General features: G+C 42.4%; 2 protein-coding genes across 3 annotated transcripts in view; one reads left to right on the top strand and one right to left on the bottom strand.

Moving 5' to 3' along the window:
• Positions 1–7,421, top strand: part of ttc3 (tetratricopeptide repeat domain 3) — a 46,619-nt gene extending 39,198 nt beyond the window's left edge. For both annotated transcript variants that reach the window (XM_063202918.1, XM_063202919.1), the window contains exons 38-45: positions 441–641; positions 1,642–1,726; positions 3,600–3,701; positions 4,018–4,167; positions 4,938–5,087; positions 5,459–5,650; positions 6,047–6,139; positions 6,842–7,421. In XM_063202918.1, coding sequence (XP_063058988.1) covers positions 441–641; positions 1,642–1,726; positions 3,600–3,701; positions 4,018–4,167; positions 4,938–5,087; positions 5,459–5,650; positions 6,047–6,139; positions 6,842–6,955 — 1,087 coding nt within the window. In that variant the 3' untranslated portion in view covers positions 6,956–7,421. The remainder of the gene's footprint in view (positions 1–440; positions 642–1,641; positions 1,727–3,599; positions 3,702–4,017; positions 4,168–4,937; positions 5,088–5,458; positions 5,651–6,046; positions 6,140–6,841) is intronic.
• Positions 7,422–8,703: 1,282 nt separating this feature from the next.
• vps26c (VPS26 endosomal protein sorting factor C) lies at positions 8,704–15,610 on the bottom strand. Its single transcript, XM_063202920.1, has 8 exons — positions 15,479–15,610; positions 14,593–14,736; positions 14,197–14,346; positions 12,544–12,624; positions 11,985–12,059; positions 11,636–11,786; positions 10,892–11,044; positions 8,704–9,855 (listed from the first exon to the last, which is right to left on the bottom strand). Exons 1-8 carry the CDS (start codon positions 15,533–15,535, stop codon positions 9,773–9,775), a joined length of 894 nt encoding a protein of 297 aa, XP_063058990.1. The 5' UTR covers positions 15,536–15,610; the 3' UTR covers positions 8,704–9,772.
• Between the last annotated feature and the right edge of the window lie 1,990 nt (positions 15,611–17,600).

The following is a 17,600-nucleotide window of genomic DNA, read 5'->3' as shown; positions in this document are numbered from 1 at the left end:
GCTTGACTGTGCTTCCAGTGACATGATTGGCTTACATACATTGATTAGATCCTCTATTGACCAATCCGCTAGTAGAGGCAACAGAGTTTTTTGACCGTTACCATAAATGAGTCTTGCACCTGTTCACCTCAAAATAGACCTGGTGGTCATTGAAAAGCACCTGAATGAAATGTCAATATCAGTAATATTTGTAGCGCATTATCGTATGTAACTGTCATTCCATGTGAAAAAGAGGAGAGAGAATAAAAATATATTGTAGAGTATTATAGATGGTAGATAGCCATCACCAAAGGCAGATGAAAATGAAGCTGTTTTAAATTTATTTTAACACGATACTGTTGGGGCAGTTCTAATTTGGACAGCCTGGAAACTTGTTCCAACAGTTATATGAAGAATTTGACTGAAATGATTGGTTATGTCTGTCTATTGGTACGTCACAGAAACCAATTGGTGGCAGAGAAGTCCAGTTTGAAGGGTGAGGTGGACCGGTACAGGCCGTTTGCGGCGCGGTCCAGCCAGCGCTGTCAGCAGGCCTGGGTCCTGATGCTGGAGAGCCAGCAGACACAGGGCCTCAGGGGCCTGAAGAGGTGCGTCTACCGGGGGAAATCCATCCTCAGGCGCATCTCCGAACTCACTTCCAGGTAAACGCTGCTGTGTGTGTGTGTGTGTGTGTGTGTGTGTGTGTGTGTGTGTGTGTGTGTGTGTGAGCCATACAGAGAACAGAGTTGCGCGATTGGAGGACCAGGAATTAAATTGCAGCCCCGCCTTTCAACGAGATAAGGTCGTGCCTAAAGCGGCTGTCTTCCCATAGACTCAACATAGAACCACCACATTAACAGCCAAAAATAAGGACTAACAAACTATACTGCGGGGTAATCACCACGAATATGTAAACTATCAACTGTCTCGGTGGTGATAATCACAACAGTTTTACCACCTGTGATGTTTATCTGAAGTTATTACTACGAACAGCAAGTCTTGTCATATTCCCTGCATTGCATCGCATCGCATTTGCTGTGTGCTACGCCCACTACTAGGCACTAACATTCGCAACGCTGAGCAGTACTGAGAAGCTAAAACAGCTAATTTTGCTAATGAGGAAATCGGCCCTAGCACACAGCGGAGATCGCCTGACTCTGTTCTCTGTATGACTCTGGTGTGTGTGTGTGTGTGTGTGTGTGTGTGTGTGTGTGTGTGTGTTCATTTATTGTACAGGGGTGTCGATTCTGAGTTCAAATTAAAAAAGGAAAAACCAGTCATGAAATTTAATTCCAGCAACCTCTTTTTATGTTTTGATGATTTGTGGTTAGGGAGGCGGACTGTAGATCGCAGGGTTAGAGGTTCGAATCCCGCCCTTACCTCGCGCTACACCTCCATCCATGGCCAAAGTGCCCTTGAGCAAGTCAAAGTATTAATGTACCCCACTGTAACTAATACCCTGTAATATCTGTATATCGCTTTGGATGAAAAAAAGCGTGAGCTAAGCGTTTGTAATGTTGATGTAATTTGATCCTATTGAGCACTTTTAGATCAGCCCGTTAGTGGTGGCCCGTCTGGGTTTTCGCTCTCTGAACTTGTTATACTATACTAAACTTAGGCTGTGTTGATATGTATTCATGGTTATTTGTGTTGTGGCCTCAGGTACCCTGCTTCAGGTCTTGAAAGGCTCATTGACTCGTGGAAAACCTACACGCACGACGCAGAGCAGAAAATTGCCCAAACTCAGGTGTGTGTGTGTGTGTGTGTGTGTTTTCTTCTCCATTTGAAGAACAATTTACCTTAATTTCTTTGTGTCAGCATTGTGTAAATCAGTGTTTCTCAAACTTTTTCAGACCGAGGACCACTTTGTCCCCCCCAAAAATTATCGGGGACCACCTGTCACCTGAATTGGCAGTTGATGGATGCTAATTTGAAACTGCTAATTTTTATGCAGATCACTTACTTTTTATTCACATTATAAGCTTGTCTTATTGTGTTGAAAACATGAAAATGTTACAAATATAGCCTACTGCTAGCTTATCTTGGGAAAAGTAGAAATCCCCTCGCGGACCACCTGAGCTCTGTCGCGGACCACTAGTGGTCCCCGGACCACACTTTGAGAATCACTGGTGTATATGGATGGATATAGATTGGCATTATGCCAGACTTAAACCAGCCTCGAACTACACAACTCTGTGTCTGATTTTGACGTCGGGTTGTGCCACACATATTAAGAGAATCACAACTGTCAATCTAGAAGTTCTAATATCTTATCACTAGTGGTGGGCCGTTATCGGCGTTAACGTGCTGCGATAATGTGAGACTCTTATCGCGCGAGAAAGAAAATATCGCACGTTAATCTATTCTCAAAGTATGGATTTGGGGTTTGGAGATGCGCGTCACCATAGCGTTCGATTGACAGACGCTTTCAGACTGCCCTCCAGTCGCTTCACCTCTCCACCTGTTGCTCAGCAGACCTACTAAATATGAACAGTGTTTGCATGCTGTAAACATTAATCTCTCTGTCGTGGTAGGTGTTGTTTTAGTGCTTTTTCATAAGTGGTAGACTAGAGAGACGTTATTGTTTGAAGTAAAGCAGACATTATTGTGTACCAGCCCGACATAGCCTAGGCTACATTTCCTCACGCATTGCATGGAACACAAACAACAGTCCTGTTCCAGAAATCTTGCCTGTGCCATTATTGCAAAACATTCCGTCCGTGTGATATACATTTTGAAGATTGTCAAACTGAAACTGTCAATATCTACTCTCGCCGAATGTTTGTGTTCTGATCGCGCATTTGCGACTCATGTCAGAGGGTAATACACCTCGCGGTTGTGCGCTTGATATAGCCAAACTCGCGGTCGTCGCGCTTGACTTTTTTTTTTTTTGCAAACTGAATTCATTTGGAGTTGTAACTCCGCTGGCATTCTAACGCAGAGAACAACTGTCAGGTTTAGGCCAAATCGATGTAGGCCAGTGCTTTAGGGTCTAGAACTAGCTCTAGAAATCTAGTAGCCTGGCTCTGACTTTGCTGTACCCGCTGCGCAGCTCCTCCCTCTCTAAAGGAGCCGCTGCCCTTTTTAACAGTCAGTGGCAGATTCTCTCTCTCTCTCTCTCTCTCTCTCTCTCTCTCTCTCTCTCTCTCTCTCTCTCTCTCTCTCTCTCTCTGCCCATTAGAAATGCTGAATTGTTGAGGTCATTTTGTTTAAATAGTTTAAATGTTTGATAGTTTTATCTGTATTTGCCACTACAATTTACAGCACTGTTCATTTTGAAATGTCAGTATATTATGACTATAAATGCTTCCTAACATATTCGAAACACTTTTCAAATATTGCAGTGATTTTTTTTTTCATCACCAAATATCAACCATTTTTTTGATGATGAGATGCATTTTGGAAAAAAGAGATGGACTCTGGTCTAATGCGCCATCTTAAGAAACCCCCTAGGTTTTTTTTCGTCATTATTTCGCTAGCGTGCCTATTCTGAATGACCCATTTTGATATAGATTAATCTAGATTAATCTAGATTAATTTCATAATTACAGTGAGATTAATCTAGATTAAAAAAATTAATCTATGCCCACCCCTAATTATTACTGATTCATGTTCCCCAGACTCAGTTCAGAGAGCTGATTGAAATGGTGAAAAATGGGAGCTCTCTAAGCAGCCTACCTCAGCTGCCTGTGCCCACCTGTCCCCCCACCCCACCTGAACCGGTAAGCAAATGATACCTGAGGATTTTTCTTGCTTCCATACCGTTGACACTGTGTGTGAATCAGCCCCATCTGATTGAGGCATAAAAAATAGCCGTTGTCTAATGTAATGTAATGAAATTAAAACAATCACTTTTTAACCAAATCGACTTACAATCGAGGACATAATCATAGTCAACATTACTAGCAGATACAAAGTGCACAGGATTCCAAGCTCAATGAATATAGGAAATCCATCCATGACATCAGGTACATTGTGTGTCTCTTAACTTGTTCTTTTTTGTTTGTTTGTTTGTGTCTGTTTCTTTTCCCTCTTAAGATTTTGGACCCTCAAATACCAGCACAGCGTTTTGGACCAAGACCAGGCATCTCGCAGCCCCTAAATCCCCAGATGCCGTTCCCCTTCCCGATTCACAACTCTCTTCAGCTGCTTGACACGTTGGACTTCTCAGAGGACCAACGCTCAACGGTACATAAAAGCTTCACGTCTCTCTGTGGTTTGGCTATGCTTCCAACCTGTAAGAGCAACCAGTGACTGACTATAATGACAGTTGGTATTGCTATTACACTTTCATTTGATGGACTATACTACTACGACATTACACAATAGATAAATTAAACCATAAATAGTACAAGAAATGGCAAAATGATCGTTGTATCATGTCATTACACTTGTCATTGAATAGACTTTGCTACCATAGTACTACACTACTACAGCATTACACAATAAATTAATTTAACCATAAATGGTACAAGAAATGGCAAATGTATCTTAATGTCATGTTTTAACACCCTCTAAGGGTGCGTGTTTCGGCTTCGCCTTGGCTCAGACGGTAGGGCACTGCACTGCTACGCAGGGGACCCGGGTTCGATTCTGGCCCAAGGTCATTTCCCAACCCTCCCATATCTCTCTCTCCTTCTCATTTCCTGCCCCATTCTTCACTGTCCAAGTTGGAAACCGTCAAAAATATGTTTTTAACCCATTTTAGCCTATGCCCTTTTTGGAACAGGGTGCCTTCTGTCTATAAAATCCTTAATATCTCAGCCGCCGAAGCACTTACAAACATGAAATAACTTGCATTTAAAAGCTAGGGCCCTCATTTTGCACTTGAATGTGTTCATTCAGCTGAAACATACCCACATTTTTAATAAAAATCCCTAAAATCTCAAGAGTCTGAATGCCACGTATATGTGTCTCCAGGCTAAAATGGGTTAAAGGATGTGTGTTTGTGTGTGCAGGGTCCGAGTGAGTCCTCTAGGCACCAGGCGAGTTCCCATCAAGCACCAGGCTCCCCCATCAGGCCCATCGCCAGGCCCACTCCATCACATTCACACACGCTCACAAACACACCAGCAGCTGCTGTCTCAAGGCCTACCAACAGCTCAGCAGTAAGTACTGAAAGCCACCTGCATTTCATAAAATATGTAACTATCCACTTTTTATTGTTGTTGGTCAATGTTTATATTGTGTTTTAATTCCGAAATAATAAAGTTCACATTGCTCTTTCATTTAATTCAGAAGTGTTTATTACATGATGTTTTCAAAGCGGAATTAGGTTTTATTCTGAATTACGGAGGCTCTTCCCAAGTAGAAATTTCCTGTTCCAATCCTACTCCTACTCCCACTCCCAATTGTGTGTTTTAAATCCTGGAAGAATCTATTTGTTTTTCCCCATGTCGTCTAAGGGATTTTAAAACCAAATGGCTGCCTAGTTTTTCCACCTGAGACTGACTGTGATGGTTCTTGTGGTTATGTTCAGGAGGATCTTCACCCAGCTGTGGGCCAGTCCGGTGTGTTTGGGGCCCAGTCAGCTGTGGGCCAGAGGGCCCCTGGACCTCACCCATCCGCCAGGCAGCCTGGAGGGGCTCAGGCTCAGGCTCAGGCCCAAGCTCAGGCTCCTGTGTGGCAGTGTGAAGCGGCGCAAAGACAGGCCATACGCATGCCCAGAGCGGTAGGTGTTTGGTTTTCTTTCCTTTCTTTCCTTTCTTTCTTTCTTTCTTTCTTTCTTTCTTTCTTTCTTTCTTTCTTTCTTTCTTTCTTCCTTGTCTTTAAAGGTGTTAATATACAGTTGTTGGCTTAGTGTTAATATTGTGGATTATGGTCAAATTGGCTAGAGGCCTACAGGAGGCAAACTTCTAAGTAAAATAAAAAATGGTGGACTATAAACTAATTGTTAAAACCTTTCTTTAACCTCTGGTACATATGAGCAACATTTTGTATCTACTTGCTATTTGTCTCTTGCGTAGATGGATCACCCTTAAAATGTCTAGAAAGTCAGGCAATCACAACACTGATTTATTCTCATTTGAACTTGTAATGTCTAATCCAATTTGTTTTTTCCCCTCAGTTGAATGTAGAGGATCCATGTATAATTTGTCATGAAGAGGTGAAGCCTGAGACCATGTGTGTGCTGGAGTGTCGACATGCATTTCACAATGAGGTATGTGGACTAGTGAGTCATTGTGATTCTGCCTTGTATATGGGTCAAAGACGTCTTAGTCATTCAGTGTTACGGACACCTTCCGCCAACTGTAACTGCAAAAAAACAGCCGAGGCTTTCATGAATTCCCTGTAACAATAAATAAATAAAGAGTCATGTTTTTTACAGTTACAGTCAGCAGAGGGCATCCGTTACACTGAATGACCATGACCTTTAGCACGTCTTTGACACAAGGGGTAAGATTAAACAAATATGGTATCGTGCACTTGTACTGATAATAGTTCAAAACATCTTGCATAAGGAGATGGGCTTACTTACAGAAAGAGTGGAGGGGGGAAATCTGCTTTTACTGGTAGAACCAGTGCTTGGCGTGGCAGTGCATGGCAAAACCTTGGTCTTCTGAAAGCCAGAATGATGCACCTCAGGAAGGCAGAGAGATACGAAAGTTTTTCTCAGCCCTCAATTTAAAAAAACAAAAACAAAACGAGGCCCTGCCGTGGCCATCCAGTAGCGCACTCGCCTTCCATGCGGTTGACCCGGGTTCGGTTCCCGGCTCTGGTCTTTTGCCAACCGCTCCCTGTGTCTCTCCCCATCCGCTTTCAGTCTGTCTCTCATACTGTTCTGTCCATAATAAAGTCTAAAAAGACCCCCCAAAAAAGAGGAAAAAAAAACCTGAAACATATGCTCCATTTCTTTTTGCAGTGCATCCGATCATGGCTGAACACACAGAGTACGTGTCCTACCTGCAGAAAACATGTTCTGCAAGTGGACGAGTTCCCTGGGCTTCCTGTCCGACCGGACCGACCCAACGAGTAGCCTATCGCACCATTCCATGACGCTGGACATGCGTTTCCCTTAAACCACAAACTGGACCACTGTTTACCTTTTTGTTTTAAAGAATGTGTATGTATGTTGCTGTAACACTTCATCATTCCTGCTGTCTATGCAAAAACCAATTCCTTGCCTTGACTCTTTTTTTTTATTGTTTAAATTTGTTTTAATAGGTTCTTGATTTTGTTTTGTTTTTTTAATTGTACGTTTTTCCACAAACGCATGCAATCATTCCAATAATTTAATCAGTTTCACTGGCGCACAGGGTTTACCTCAAAAGCAAAAAAAGAATTAAATCATTCCCAGGTGATGGAAAAGGTTTTTTTTTCCCTTTTGTGTTTACTTGAGTGAGGAAGACGTGCCTGTTACTTGCTGGTATTTTTCATATTGTTACACGGTTCACATTTGGTCAGCTTGCTTGCTGAAAATAAACTTAACGTTTTAAAAAAGACGAACTGCATTGGGTGTTCATGAGACTTCACTTTAGAACAGGGCAGGGGTGGGGAATCTATTGCCTGAGGGCTGTTTACTGCCTGTGTCCGGGCCCCCAATATAATTTTTATGTTATGCAGTTTCACAGGAACTATGACCTGTTTTGTTCTTAGAAATTACATTTGCAATACAAATAAGCTCTATTTTCAGGGGACCTAGCAAAGGTGGGGTCTGATGTTACGGTGGACGAGTCCTTCAATATAGGCCTAAATGCAGAGGGAAATCCTGGTTTGTGTTCATAGTACGACCCTTGGAGGACTTTTGAAATTTGAAGTGGCCCCTTGAATGAAAATGGTTCTCCACTCCTGCTTTAGAACATATCCGGTAAAAAATAAAAAAACAAACCTGTGTAACCAAGCTTGAATTCCAATTACCAGTAATGTGCAAATGATAGAATCGAAATAAACGTGAATGTGTCCTGTTGGTGTTTTTGAAGATGAATTCATAACAATAGGACAAAAACATTGGCACACACTTCAAACAGGAGACTTAAATTAGTTAAGTTCTTAGATTTGGAAGATTTCAGTGTAGGTTTTGCGCTCTAGCCAGTCAGTGATGCTTCCTTTTAGTTGTCGGTAATGTTCACGTAAGAAAATCTTCCCGTTTTAGTTTGTGACACCAACATGACGACTCCACATTTATTAAAATCAGAGGGCAACCAACCATAGGCTGTGCCTCTTTTTGTTTAACAATGTGCCAAGGGGCCAGCCAATGGTTAGAGCCAATGGCTCAATGGTTAGAGTGCTGGCCTTGAGAAGAGTTTTGCAGGGTCAAATCCCACCTTTACCAGCATCTTCATCCATGATGACTGACGTTCCCTTGAGCAAGGCACCTAACCCCATATTGCTCCAGGGACTAACCAATACCCTGTACCTAAATTAAAGTAAGTCGCTTTGGATGAAAGTGTCAGCTGTAACGTAATGAGTGATCATGACCACCACGGCACATGTCCTTAGTCCAGCAGTGGCAGTCAGGCTAGAGGTCGCTCCCTCTGAAATGTTTTTAAGGATGAATTGGGTGGTTGTGATTACTTGCGAGGGAGATTGAGTTGGTAATTAAATACAAGACGGTGTGTTTTTTTCTGTATTTATGTATTGTAGTGTGTGTGCCCTTGGTTCAAAAGCTGAACAGTCAAACATGTTTCGCTTCCTCTCTGCATCCACTGGCTTGTGGCAGGAAATGCTGCGCAGAATGGGTGTTGTGTGTGTCTAGCATTGCAGGAACTTTGAGAGCACCACAACTTCATCTCAAAAAGGTGGAAAAGGTGTTTTAATAGATGAAATAAAATACATATACACAATGTGGTCACAACATGCTAGTCAGCCTGGGTGCTGAAAAGCAACAAAGGCACAGTCCATGGTCCTGGCTGAATCTTTTGATACATGCTCTCCTGCAAGTTAAATACTATAACACACTGAACAGACGGTCCAGTCACTGACAACAAAATTAATTAAATATCTTGCAAAAGCACAGTTCTAATGTCATTTTCTCATTTGCAATTGTATTGGGATGGTGTATGAAAAACAGTCCCTCAAAAGTTGTTGTGGCTAAGCTGACAGCTGGGAAACTATTGTTTTCTCCATAAAGGGGGTGCGGGGCGAGGCCACAAGCACAAGTGGAGGACAGGAGTGTGCATATTGGAGTGCACTCAGTGATGATGCGGTACATATCTGTGCACCAAGAAGATGGGCAAAAAATGTCCATGAAGATTCTCATTTGTCCTGGCCATGGTTGCTTCAAAAGAAGTCAAGTTGAATACAACTTTTCTCATTTGGGCTGCAATTAGATGTCCTGTGTTTTCACTATTTAGAGGATATTCCAAAGTCTTACCAACATCATTACATTCTTTGTAAAACTAAGCGCAACAGTTGATATACTATTTTGGTGAAATCAGATGAAAGGAGACAGTTGGTTTGAATCAATGGTAAATGGAATCAATGTATATAGTCCTGTTGTTTATGACCACCTTCCGCTGTCTGTAGGAGAGAACAATTAGAATACAACCATAGATCCAAGAGCTAATCTGTAATTAAAATGAATTAAATGAGGCATATGGCAATTAAACTGAAAGCTCTCTCTCTCTCTCTCTTCCCCAGCCTGGGATGGGTACCAGTTCATCACTCAGTTCACGCTGCATTTCTTTTTCCTGTTCTCCATCCTACTGTACCATCAGCATCCACCCGCAGTCAATGGGGACTACTGATTCACATCTAACGACTCATTACGATTAACTGACCATCATAATATACACAATTAAATGGCCGTCGTTTTGACACATGAGTGAGGCTGTTTTGCCCATTGGTCGATAAGTCACACTCTGCAGAGTTTGAGGGGGAAGTTCTCAGTGATGAGGTGGTCGTCATGGAGCACAATCACAATATTCACTTCAAACTCTACAGGGAAAGGAGAGAGACATAACGTGTTGATTATTTTCCAGTGATTCTCTATGCCCTCTAGGGGAGTATACCAACAGCCTGGCTAAGCAGTAAACCAGGTTTAAAGGTACACTGTGCAGGAAATGGTCAAAAAAGGTACTGCAACTATGCTGCTCATTGAAACGGGGCTGACAATTTAATTGCCCAATTTGATCTTAACATGAAAGTTTTCTAAATAATAAACAAGTATTTTCTAGTATGGTCCAAGTAGAGTCATTTTTGCAGCTAAAAATGGCTATTTTTGGTAATTCAAAATTGCGGACCATGGAGAAGATCCCCTTTCCATGTATGAAAAGTGCAATTTCATAATGAATACTTAGAATGTGATGGTGGTGGTAAGTATTCATGAAAAAGGTAACATTAGTGAATGGGCAGCATGTATTCTGAAAATAAACAACTACAGTGTCCCTTTAAAGGGAAAGAAGAGAGGCAGACTGTGCAGATTATTTTACAGTGTTATATTTCCAATGATCCTCTAGCTGCCTTTTAACCATCTCTGCTATTACTACTTACAGTGTCTATATATCAAGTTTTACACAGTAGGCCTATATCAATTAATTATACCTGTAATACGTACTACCAATGACACAAAGACTTTCATGTTCATGCAGTGGCATGCACAGACGTTAGCTTTAGCATCACTTAGTCCCTATCTGTGCACCGATGAGTGCGTTCCAATATGCGACCTTGCCTCCTCCGCTTGTGCTTGTCTCCTCGTACCAGGAAGTAATTTGTCATGATGACATCACTGACAACAGCATATTTCAATATCTTGCAAAAGCTCAATTGTAGAGTCTTTTTCTCATTTGCAATTGGGATGGTGAATGAAAAACAGTCCCTCAGAAGTTGTTGTGGCTAGGCTGACAGCTGGGAAACTTTATCGTTTTCTCCACGGAGGAGGGGCCAGGAGGCGGGACGAGGAGACAAGCACAAGTGGAGAAGGCAAGGTCACATATTGTAACGCAGTCCATGTGTTGTTGTTTCTCTAACTTACCGACTTTGAAGTTGGTGGTTTCGAGGGTGGGGCAGGTGAAGAGGCGTGGGAAGACCATGTAGATCGGGATGGGGAGGCCGTGGCACACGTCACCCTCGGCTATCTGGATGTTCTGGATCTCGGTTGCATCTCGTGCGTAGCCCTCAGCACAGCCTGTCATGCATACACAATAATGAACTTCTCAATATTCAGTAGCAGCTCATTTTTAAGATGGCCACATCTGCTGGCTTGTTAAATAGGCAATGACAACAGAATGGCTGTTGTGTGTCTGGCACAAAAATGTTATCCCAAAATTCAAGTGCACCAAAATTGAATTTCCAGATCATCTGTCTCACATGTGTTGTTAACTACGTTTAATGCAAAGTAAAGGACATTTCAGAGATATAAATGTTGATTAAGCAAGGCAGATTACACAACATGATAAAGTAAAACCTTGAACAGTAGTAACCAAAGACTCTAGCCCAAACAATACTCTTTTCTTTTGAGGCATGCAAAATGATGCGCTTAAGCGTCATTGACATCAAGTGAGTCAACTCGTTAAGACACAGCGTTATAAAATTGCTGTTACCAGAATGGCAATGACCAAGTCATAGTGCATTACTAAAGGCCCTGTGTTGTGTCACAGTAGTGTAGAACTACGGTACTTAACTTTTCAATGACTATTTACAGCGTGCCACTGGTGGAACTGCGTACATTAAGGGGTTACCAAACAACCTAAACAAGTCGCTAATCGATGTCTCTCACCGCATGTCTCGACTCTGACGAGCTGCAGCTCGATGCTCTTGATGGGCACAGAGGAGCTCTCCACCACCAGCTCTCCCGTCAGAGGCTGCGTGATCACACAGTTGGTGGCGTGAAGGTTACCCCTTAATAAGAACTTGGGGAGCGACGTCCTCTGGGGTACAGAGAGAGAGAGAGAGAGAGAGAGAGAGAGAGAGAGACCATACGCCAGAGAGACTTGGTATACTTGGGTACTGGTATGCTTGATATGCATGCAATATTTGTGTGCATGACTTCAGAAACAGTACTATGGGGCCATTAAGGCCTATATGAAAGAATTAACAAGCACCATTGGTCAGTAAAGACTTATTACCTCTCGAACATTTTGCAGTGTGTCCGGAGTAATCGTGAAATCTACTGGCGTTGGTAATACTTTTGCTTTCTGTGGCTTTGCGGGTGAAAGACAAAACATGATTATTGCACGATCAACATGATTATTGCACCATATTTTGCATACATGACGTTGGATAGCCCAGTGTTTCTCAACAGGGGTGCCGGGGCACCCTGGGGTGCCGTGGGCCCCCCTCAGGGGTGCTGCAGAAACGTGGATGATAAATAAATTATGTAATATAAATTTACATATTTGTCTAAATTGATAAGTTAATGCTAGTCAGTGGAATCTTTCATCTGCCATTTACGCACAATAAAGTAAATATAGGTCGCCCCAGTAAGCTGCAACTTCAAATGTAGGTCGCATGACGTCTCCAAATGTGTTACTTTTCTAAGCTTGTGTAGTATCGGATGCGATGCCATGTTATGGCTTGTTGGTCTGGGATGCCTTGAAATGTTTCATGAATTGAAAGGGTGACTCGCCTAAAAAAAGGTTGAGAAACACTGGGATAGCCAACACCTTGAACAGATGAAGTACAGACCTGGCAGTGGATCATGAACTCACAGGTCTTGGTTAAGTCCTTGGCCAAGAGGGAGCGCTTCATATCACAGCGTAGTGTGTACTGAAAATTAGCACAACATGAAGAAATGTGAGTGTGCATGTGTTGCGTGGCTTCCAACACATATCAGCTACACTGTAGATTAGAAGAGGTATAAACCATGATGACCACCCGCTCAGTTCAAATTGTGGAAAACGTTCATTCCTTTCACGTTGTTGCAACATTATTGGTGATTACATCACATTGCATTACATTACATTACATTAGTATTTAGCAGACGCCTTTGTTCAAAGCGACTTACAAGGAGCAATTTAAACAAGAACAGGGTAAGGCACAGTGTACAGTTGCAACACTGATAGCATTGTCCTACAAAGAGTAAAGAAGAGGACAATGCATTAAAAAGTAGCAAAAAGTAAACAAAGACCTCAAGGTGCAGTGTACAGTTGCAACACTGACAACATTGTCAAACACAAGGTAATAGAAGCAACATTAAATAATAGGAAGGTCACAAGGCAAATTGGATAATAAGCAAGACATCTAGGCGCAGTGTACAGTTGCAACACTGGCAACAATGTCCAACATACAGTAGTGATAAAGAAAAAATAAGTAACGGATTTAAAAGGATGTTAAAAGCAAATTAGGTACATAAAGATGTTAGGTACATAAGAGATGTTAATAGCAGTGGCTTAAGGAAAGACCTGAGAGACTAAGACTAAGGAAAGAGACTAAAAACTAAAGGCTACAAGGTGAGTAGAATTAGTTATGTTAGAGTGTTAAGCAGGGAAGCTTTCTCGGAAGAGGTGAGTCTTCACTAGCTTCTTGAAGGTTGTGAGGGATGACCCTGCTCTTGTAGCAACTGGTAGCTCATTCCACCATTGAGACACAATGACAGAAAACCGTTTGAACTGGGGTTGCCTTGTGTGAGTAGAGGGCAAGGCTAAACGGTTGGTATTGGAGGAACGCAACGCCCTGGTAGGAACATATGGCTTGAGCATATCCTTTAGGTAAGCCGGAGCAGAACCTGCTTTAATTTTGTAGGCAAGGGTCAGAGCTTTGTGTTGGATTCGGGCAGACACTGGTAGCCAATGCAGGTTGACAAAAAGTGGCGTGACATGCGCCCTTTTGGGTTGGTTGAACACCAGACGCGCCGCCGCATTCTGGACCATTAGTAAGGGTTGAGGGTTGAGACCCTTACTAATGGTCCAATGGTCCAGAATGCGGTGGCGCGTCTGGTGTTCAACCAACCCAAAAGGGCGCATGTCACGCCACTTTTTGCACAGGCTGGAAGACCAATCAAGAGGGAGTTGCAGTAGTCGAGGCGAGAGATGACCAAGGCCTGTACCAGAAGCTGAGTGGCATATTGGGTCAGGTACCGCCTGATCTGTTTTATGATCACACACTCTTCATGTATTTCAGTCTGAATATGGCTTATTTTCTGCTGTATTACTCACAAACGTTTTGATCACTGAATGCACAGTAAAATGTATAGTAAATCCTTGATCAATATTGCGCCGCTGACTGAACCATTTGGGGGACTTCAGCATTCTGAATGTTCAGTTAGTTTGAATGATGTACAGCTGAATGGACAGAGCTAACATACAGTACCATTATTACTAATGCAAATATTTTACTTACCTGGATGTTGACAAAGACTCCATGGTAAGTTTCGTAAAGCAACTTGTTTCCTTTTGCATTGAGAGGAAACTCAAAGGGGATCTCAGTTTTACCACTGGGAACTTTTCCCGGTTTGACAACTTCTATATTGCTGGTAATTAGTTGGATAGGCTGTAAGATCAACATGGCACAAACGTTATGGTGTAATACTCTTGGGAAGAGACTTGGACTTAGACTATAGTAAGACTTTGTGATGTAGCCTACAGTGCATATCAATCAGTGATTCAGTAAAATGAGTGCGAAGTGCACAAGTCGCTAAATAAATCACCATTAAATTAACACATATCAGCATATAAATTGAATCAATATAGATGTATAGCATTTAATATGTAAATTGATTCCATAATCCATACTTGCCTTAACGGAATTGTAGAATGCTTCAAAGACTCCAACACTTTTCGAGCTGAGTTGCAGATTGACAACCCCCTCCATGGTTAGAGATATCCCCTGGTGCTGCACTGCCTCCTTGCTCACGAGCACCACCACTCCAGCCAGTACATCCTGATAGAAGGACATTGCATTGTCAAAGCCAGACAAACACACTGGGTAGATGAGCTGGACATGCAGTGGAAAAGGTAAGGTGACAGTCATGTAGTTTATTCCCACATTGCAAGTGGGAGGTTATGTTCAAAAACAGAAATGGCTTCTTTCTTCTACTATCAATAATATTATGTTGTCCTCTTCTGCCTGACAGTATGCATCATCTTAAAAAAAATAAAAATAATAATAACCCATGACATCACTCCAGACCTTTCTCTGCCTGCTGCTGCGTGTAGCAAAGTTATCCAAAAGCAGGGCACTGGAATTAATTTACATGTTGTTAATAGTAATATGCCTGGAATTAATGTAGATCAGGTCAATGCACTTCCATTAATTGGTGTGACAATTGTATGTAATAAGAATATAGCCTACTATGGTAAGGTGTTTAGAGAAAACTTCACAGGAAAAGTTTCAAAACAAGGCAGTAGACTGCATGTCAACATTCTAATATTATGCCTAGCATAACTATTTCATTATGTGCCAGAATTAAACGTGCCGCTGGCAAATGGCAATTGAAAAAATAATCCATTTAATGAAGCATGAAAGCATATGATTTCAGGGGAGAACGACCCTCCAAATCGTGCTACCCTCCGTGCTTTGACAGCTTAAGTGCTCGTGCTAGGCGACTACTTCAGTGGATATAGGCGCACGGGGCAATATTTTGAAATCTGCTGTCGAACTGCAAGGAAAATGTTCTACTTACCCCTTCATGGTAAACCTTGTTCGCACGCTTAAGCCTAACATCGAGGCTGACACTCATATTTGCAACTTAGAGCGTGCGATTTGCCAAAGAAAGCGACATGCAAAAGAAAATGTATTTTACTGAAGCAGGAATGATCATGTGATCTTCCGCATATGTCACATGACTTATGACACAACACTCCGATGGAAAAGGGGAGAGTTCAATGTGAGGCGTCACTGCGCTGTTCATGTAAACTGTTGTAGGCCTACTGTGGCCCTATTTATTCCGAACAGATACTATTGTATTCTACTTGAAAGCAAGCCGTTTTCAACTGTTCAGTAAACGATGCAGGCATAAGGTCCACACTGCACATTAGGCTACGGCATAAACCAATTAAATTTAAAGGTATCCTACACTGTGCAAGAGTTTTAGTTGTTTATTTCCAGAATTCATGCTACCTATTCACTAATGTTAAATTTTTCATGAATACTTACCACCACCATCAAATTCTAAGTATTCTTTATGACTGGGAACATTGCAATTTTCATACATGAAAAGGGGGATCTTCGTGGTCCGCCATTTTCAATTTCCAGAAATAGATATTTTCAGCTGCAAAAAATGACTTTACTTGGGCCATACAAAAAATCTTTAGTTTGTTACTTAGTAAATGTTCACTTGGCAATAGGTAACCCAGTTTCAATGTGCAGCATAGTGGTGCAACTTTGGTGGTGAGAACAAATTTCCCCTTGGGGACAATAAAAGTCCAAAAGTCTATCTATCTATAGTTGCAGTATCCTTTTTGACCATTTCCTGCACAGTGTACCTTTAAGACTAGAAAAATATTGTGTGTGTCAGGATGCTCTAGCCTACATCCAGTGTGTGTGTGTGTGTGTGTGTGTGTGTGTGTGTGTGTGTGTGTGTGTGTGTGTGTGTGTGTGTGTGTGTGTGTGTTCAACTTGCACATTTTGCTCCTCTGTGTGAGGGCTGGGCTGGGATCCAAAAACCACCTGGGCCTTTTTGCCTTAAACTGGCCACCCACATAGGCTACAAGCTGTTTTAGTGCTATACTATCCTGCTAGACTTAATACATTAGACCGTCGTGAAACAGGTTAGTTTTACCCTGCTCAGTTTTATCCTGCTCAGTGCAAGACGAACCGCAGGTTCAGACATTTGGTTCGTGCGCTTGGCTGAGGAGCCACTGGTGCGATCTGCAGGATTATGACTGATACCCGGGGCCCGCAGGCAGTGGTGTAGTCTACGTAGAACGCGGGTATACGGAGTATACCCACTTCTAAATTTCAGGGATTTCAGTATACCCACTTAAAATGGATTGATCCATTGTTTTAAATAGCACATATTTATACAGTATACCCACTTCAAAAAAATGCTCAAACATACAGTATACCCACCATGAAAAAGTAGACTACACCACTGCCCGCAGGTCTCGGTGAGCAGAGTCATGTGTGACTAGGTTGGGGTGCAGCCAGAAAAGCACTGTAGCCTACCTGTTCTCTTTTTTAATATATACATATTTAGACCTTTTATTATATCTTTATTTTTAACAGGATAGTGGAGGAGAGACAAGAAATGAATGGGAAGAGAGAGACTGGGAAGAATCGGCGAATGTCCCGGACCGGAATCGAACTCGGGTCGCCAGAATAGTAACCCAGTGCCCTACCATTAGGCCCTGGCCCTTTTCTGACACTGCACCGCATGCTCATGACGAACCTGGCCGTGAATAAGATCATTGGGCCACTCCCAGGAATGGGACAGGACCAAAAAAAAAGGCCAGGGCATTTTTGCACACCGCCCTCTAAATACAAGAACCCCAACAGCATCAGGCCCTGAGGGCTGTAGTAGGCCAACTGGGAAGTGCCCTGTATGCCATATTAGGCCAGTTATACACAAGAGCGTGGCATGGCGGCAGCGAGAAGATGCCTGTCTTTCTGCCTAGTCTCGGCCGGTGCGTTCTACTCAGCCTCTCACACTGACCGGTCAGCATGCGCAGTTAGTCCTGTTCAGCATGTAAGGACTGTAGTACCACTAGGAAAAGGTCTGAACTGATAACCTGTTAGGGCATTTTTAGGGGGCGATGCTACTATGTTTGTTTCACTGTTTTGTTTTGTATTTTTGCTTGTTTTTC

The sequence above is a fragment of the Engraulis encrasicolus genome, chromosome 7 (genome assembly GCF_034702125.1).
Source record: "Engraulis encrasicolus isolate BLACKSEA-1 chromosome 7, IST_EnEncr_1.0, whole genome shotgun sequence".
Taxonomy (NCBI): Eukaryota; Metazoa; Chordata; class Actinopteri; order Clupeiformes; family Engraulidae; genus Engraulis; species Engraulis encrasicolus.
This window is presented reverse-complemented; position numbering and strand designations above follow the sequence as displayed.